Genomic DNA, 6,345 nt, shown 5'->3' with positions numbered 1-6,345 from the left:
TTCACAGCACGCATTAGCGGGAACATGCCTTGCCCTGCAGGCCACTGCAGCTCGTCGCACGGCCAAGGCAGGCGGGAATGGGGCTGGTACGGCGGGGGTTCTGGAGGACAGCCTCATGCGATTGTTGAGTCATCAGCGGAGGCTTCTCGCCTTGGTCGTCGTCGCGGCTTGCCTGGTGTGGACGAGTGGAGAAGGTCCGGTGCGTGGGCTTCTTCACCGATTCTTGACGACCTGCTGAGCAGGGTCCATGTCTGGGCTGGGATTTTTCGAGGAAGAAAGCCATTGCCTCGGCCTCGTGATGTGGCGGAGGGGAAGGGATGGAAAACGGCGTGGCGGCGCGGAAAAGCATCTTTCGGCGGGCTGTGTTGCCCGATGAGGACGGGGGTTGAATTACCCGAGGTCGGCGCGACTAGGCGGTTTGCTGGGAGTAAAGTATGGCGGAAAGGGTCACGTGTGTTAATACCGCTGACGCGTGGAAGGTCGTCGAGATGTGGAAGGCATTTGATGTTCAGTAATGAGCATGTTGGGTGTAGTTTGTGTTTGTTGAGTATTCCTAGCTTGAAAAGCTCCTGTTTTGGCCGTGGCGTTTCTCTGTAGGATCCGGATGTGAGCTGTCGTGTGGATAATAAGTTACATCGCCAAAGTCAGGTGGGAGAGGAGGGTGACTTGGTTGAGGTACCCGTACTATCGAATTCTCTTTAAGCGAGTGTAATTTTCATGTCACTACGGTCGGAGCTGTTGGGATGGTATCGAATTGTTTCAATGGTGTATGGTAGCATCTATCGGAGCCTTTGCACGTAGGTGTGCCTGGCACTTACATCACTCGATGTTGCATTCCAAGCTGAACTTTTTGATGAAGCAAAGGAGAAGAGCCGAAGTTCTCTGAGTACTATGATGAGAAGTACTATGAGCATCGGAAATTCTGTCTTTAGCCACATATCGTGCCATCGCTTGTTGCACGTTTGTATGCGCTGGTGATATAAGTCAGTTGGACGGATTGAATAGCTGCTCCGGCTACGTGTTGAGACTGGCCCCTTAGCACTGGATTGAGTGTTCTTGCTAGACATGGGGTCTTCCGGTAAGTTATGCGCAGCGATCTACTACGTAGTGACCTAGTAATTCCAGTCAGTCTGGCGGGTTGCTGACCCTCTTGCGTTTAGAAGTTCAGATAGTCAAGGCCGCAGATCGAAGTGGTTCAGGGCAATATCCTGACGGCGGCGCTCTTGCCACAACAATCATACGAAGATACGCATCAAAGATCTGCAATGGTCGATGTATATTTCTACTAGACATCGTCTAACTTATAGACGCCCTGAGCAATATCAACCGCCGTCGTGACGGCCACAAGAGTTAAACCAGGACGAGGGTCAACAAACGCCTTTCACCATATTCGAACTTCATATAATTTCCTCTTTCAATCCATGGTGTCTCAAAAAACCAAGCCCCATGGCCTGTCAGCACGAGCATGGTTGTGGACTATATTACAAGTATTGGCGTCGTCATGATTAATCAGTCGACTGGACACCCCAGACGTTCGTGAAGTAGAATTTCTGTTGCGAGTATGCGAACATCCACACTCAACAACTCTGTGATGTTCCTGAAAGATACGCGCATGTCTCGTGATATTCGTCCATGACTATACCCAATGCCAACTGCGCACAAAATGCGCTCTATATATCTTGTCTTGGTAATACTCACAACGACAACATAAAAAGAAACCAACTCACTTCTTAGGGCTACCTCACTACACAGAGCGTGAAACCCTCTTTCAAGCCTCATGATAAACATATCATGGTGGACAAGATGTTTACCAATAGTCCACGGCGCCGATGCACACAATGCCCAAGACCAGTCACCATTCCCAGAACCACGGTAAACAAACACCCACCATGCAACGCAACCTCCTGGTCTCAGGTTGACGTTGCGGCTCGGAGGAACAAGAAAACAAAGTGTGTCTCGAGCAAGCCACAATCACTGTCAAGCGGCCGCATCACACTCGAAAAACGACACCCACCTCGAAAAGCTTCCGTGGCTGGACCCGTCTGGTCTTCCGTGCATCCCACCCAAGCACCCACCCACCCTCTTCGCAACGGCAGCAGCAGGAGGAGCAGCAGGAGCTAACGCGGCGCACACAGCAAGGTACGGCGCCGTCTCACGCACCTTACTCATGCACGACGACCGAGACGGATATTCGAGTGCCCCCCCCCCCTCACCAGAATATGCGGGGTAAGATGGTTATCAGCAAAGAGACATCTGACAGGGATTCCTCATCCGGCACACCTTGCCAGTGGACGATTTTAGTCTATCTTATCTACAAGCATATTCACGTCTTGTCTCTCTCTATCTTGGGCCAGTGACCAAGTGTGGCGCAAGCACTGTACGCCATACGGCACGACGGAGACCGAGCGATGGAGAGACTGTTACACAACACGCGGAGCAACCATGGGGCGGGCGTCGAGGGATCTCTGTGTCTCGGGCATGTCTCTGCTTCGTCTGCGTGGACCCGCTGCAGCATCTTGGGGCGGGTTTGACCCAGCGAAAGTCGGCCTGCAGTCTTCCATAATCTTTCCCCAGCTCTTGTGACGCCTCCCACAACCTCCTCCTCGTCATCGGCACGCCGTGTATGGCTGTCGTGCGGCCGTGTTCCTGACCGAGGTGGCGGGGCAGCGGGGCAGCGGGGGCGCTGTGGTTCAGTTCAAAGACAACGAAACTTGCTTCTGCTTCGTCCTCGCAGCGCGCGCCGCCGAGAGCACCACATGACGAGCAAAAGGCACCATTGAGGACCGAGAGACGAGGGGAGAGAAAAGGCCACACGGTACGGTGAAGACGCGCGCACGCGCGCGCCCGTTGCACGAGGTCATGTGCCCGCCCGCCCGGAGCCCGACCGCCTACCAACACTCCTCCACCCGGCTCCTCACAGCAGAGACGAAGAGTTACGTTGGCAGAGTCGGGTCGCCTTCCTCGGTCGGGTTGCCGTCGGCGTGGTCTCTCGGGACTTTGGCATTGGGCAGCGAAACATAGGCTTGGAAAAGGGGGCCCGCTTGGCCTTTCACCCCCCCCCCCCTTGGCCCCCTGCCCTGTGGCCCCTGATGTAGAGAGAGGGAGAATGGGAGAGATGATGTTTCTCGGTATTTCCTGCTGCCGCTGTCCCCATCAACCTCTTGCGTTTGATGGCCGGCGATGATGTGATTTGCGCAGCTGAACGTAAGGCGAGGGGGCTAGCGCCTCGAGGGTTCCAGCTGGCGTGGAGCCAGGTCCAACACTGTGAGCGAGTGAGGAGGGAAGAGAGGGAGGAGGGGAGGGGGGGGGGACCCCTCTTCATTCCTCACACGCTTGAACACTGAAGCTAAGAACAGGCCCTGAAGCTACGGGCCGGCCGGGTGCAGAGTAGCACGAAAGTTGACCACCCCCTCCTCCTTTAGCACCCGAGATAAGATGGCGGGAACGGGAAACGACGGCGGAACCTTGAAGTCCCCCCTTCCTATTGTTGCTCCATTGTCGAGTGGGTTGTTCTCCGGGGATGTGTGCTTGCTGAGCTTCGGACCGTCCCTGAGTCGCAGGTCTTGGTCGGTGGAAGTTGGATATTCGAGCAAAAGAGCATCGTCAGGCTGTCATTGGTCTCTGGGGTCCCCTGGTATTGACGAGGGCCTCGCCTTGCGCTTGGTCGTTTTCTCCGAGGAGAGGAGGGGGGGGGGCTGGCAACGGGCACTGGCGACAAGGCGAGGCGAGGCGAGTGGCTGGTGAGAGGAAGGCGTGTGTAGTCGGGAAAGGGGTGTGGGCGAAGAAAAGAATGGCATATAGAAGACACTGCACAGTGCTGTACTAAAGGTAAGGCAGGGCAAGGAACCTAGGTAGGTTGCATGTGGGTAGGTACCTTAGGTAGGTCGGAGACCCGGGTAGGTCGAGAGGGGAAGAGGCGGGAGGAGGGGCAGAAGTCAGTTGACGATGGAGGAGTGGGGCGCCGTAGACTGGGCTGGCTCCTCTTTCGTGCACGCCAAAACGCCAAAATGACAAGGGATGTGTGATCGAAACGACGACAGTTCCTCGTTGGCCGACTAGGGAGGAGGGGGTGTTCCCAGAGTGGATATCGCATTATTGTTTCCCATCTTTGGCTTCCCGTGTTTCCGTCGCCTGGGATGGGTCGAGTGATAGAAAGAGAGGGAGATATCGCTTGTTCGCAGATCGGCCTCGGCATGACATGACTCTAGTCGACCTCATCTCAGAAGAAAGCGACAGGAGATTCAGACAGATTCAGACAGACAGAGCAGACAGACAGAGAGGGAGAGAGAGGCATTTATCTGGTCTATTCTGGTTCACTTGGATTTATCCGCAAACCTAGCGCTGGGTCTGAACCACAGTCGAACTAACACGGTCGGCAGTGCCATCGTTCTCTCCTTTGTACGCAAACAGACTGGTGGGCTGCTTGTTCGCTGGCTCCCATCTCGGCAGGGGCCCCGGGTATCGCCCGCTCGACGCCGGGCGCCATGCCACGCACCATGGCCGGCCGGTTTTGTTAAAGCGTTGGGCGCCGGTGTGTAGAAAAGCCGTGCAGCCATATGCCAGTCGCGTGGGCGCAGAGGCTATCTGCGTTAAGACTCGAGAACTCAGGCCGCTGGCTCAACGACACGACAGGAACAATGGGGGCAGCAGGAAACATTCTCAACGTTGACACGAAATGTGGCGTGTTTTCTTTTTCTTTGAGCCAACATGCATCTATTGTTCTGTGCGCTTTCTGCACAGTTCATGTACATGTAGGTGGGTAGGTAGGTAGGTACCTAGGTTGAGCAGCGCGGCTACGGGTTCTAGGATCCTAGGATCCATGCTTTGCTGCTGCAGAGAGCGGAAGGGAGGGAGGGAAGATGGCAGATGGCAGATGGCTGGCAGAGGCATTAGGAGTGGCAGTGGCAGATGCATGCTGGAGAATATGCTGCGCTCGAGAAGGGCACACATCCTGGTCGAGGCCGCGAAGGAGGGGGGGATGCTGGTGCTGGCGCGCCGTCTTCCGCTGGTGTGAGATGTACAGTACCCTTTTTAGCAGTCTTGGGGCCAGAAAGTGCGATGGGCAAGACAAGGGGCACGTTGAGGCAGATCAGGTTGGCAGGACCAAGAAAGCTGGCAAGAGCGCTGGCAAGAGCGCTGGCAAGAGCGCTGGCAAGAGCGCTGGCAAGAGCGCTGGCGACAGAAAAAGACACAGCGAGAAAGAGAGACAGAGAGAGAGAGAGAAAGAGAGCGCGCGCAGAAGAGACGGAAGAGAAAGAGCAGGGCGCTTAAGGCAGTCTCGAGCCAATGGGAGAGTTAGCGCCCTCCAAATAGAGTCGCACTGCAGGGAATTATGACCAATGAGCGGTGTGATATACCCCGTCCGACCCCCGATGGAGCATCGAGTGAGCTTCGGTCCTGCATGGATGAAGGTTGCAGCTGCATCTCGTACCAATGTACCAAAACTGACCACCAATCAGACCCCGCGGCAGTCGCACTGCCGAAGGTGGCCCAAGCTCTCGAGCTCTCCTCTCTTCCTGCCTCTCTCTCTGCCTCTCTCTCTGCCTCCGCCTCTGCCCAAGACAAACACCATGACCATCACCACCAGATGGATGCGCCCTGGCTCCTTCAACCCAACCACGGCCACTGACTCGATCCACCCCAAGGCCAGACATCCCGCCCGCCCTCCCCACGCTTGGCTGGGCTTGGCCTGGCCTGACCTGTCCTGTCCTGTCCAAGTCTTGCTGCGCGATGATGGAGGATGCCGCCGCCTGTGGCTTGCCTTGCTTGCCTACCTCTTCTACTAGTTTTCGTCCTCGCCTACCTCAACGACCACACAGGCTCGAGCTCTCACACACACCCGCACCCGCACACCCTCGTCGGACCGCTCACAAGACGTTTCCAGGGGTCTATTATTATACCACCCTGCCAGTCTAAGCAGCAAGCTCCATGGCGGGAGGGGGGGGGGGGTGCTTGTGTGGCCTGTTCTTCCCATCATCGGCATACCTGGCAGCGGTCAGTTGTTGAATTCCCTGTCAACCGACCGGCCCTTCACTCTGCGATACAATGGGCATCTTGCCTGTGACTGCCAACGCCCCAAAACCCAGTCGAAAAGATTCTGTTGGGTTGGGCTGGCCCGGTCGTCGGCCGTGTGCGCAAGTGCAACACGGCCGAATCACGCACATCGCACCATGCATGCGCGCTGCTGCCGCACCCGACTGTGATGTCCCATGCCGATGCTCCTCGTCTCTCGCGGTACCATGCTAAGTCCTGGGTGCCAAGTGCTAAGTGCTAAGTGCCAGGACGCCAGGATATGCTAAGATGATGGGCTGCTGGGATGCTGGCTCACGTCTTTCGCGCTGTGCC

The 6,345-nt window shown here is 56.3% G+C and overlaps 1 protein-coding gene across 1 annotated transcript; it reads right to left on the bottom strand.

The window, feature by feature from the left end:
- Positions 1-13: 13 nt before the first annotated feature.
- Positions 14-349, bottom strand: VDAG_04176 (uncharacterized protein; the record flags this gene model as incomplete). Its single annotated transcript, XM_009650623.1, has 1 exon — positions 14-349. One exon carries the CDS (start codon positions 347-349, stop codon positions 14-16), a length of 336 nt encoding a protein of 111 aa, XP_009648918.1.
- Positions 350-6,345: the final 5,996 nt, after the last annotated feature.

This window comes from Verticillium dahliae, genomic scaffold (assembly GCF_000150675.1).
Source record: "Verticillium dahliae VdLs.17 supercont1.7 genomic scaffold, whole genome shotgun sequence".
NCBI lineage: Eukaryota > Fungi > Ascomycota > Sordariomycetes > Glomerellales > Plectosphaerellaceae > Verticillium > Verticillium dahliae.
Note: the sequence above shows the minus strand (reverse complement) of the source record. Positions and strands in the feature narration are given on the sequence as shown.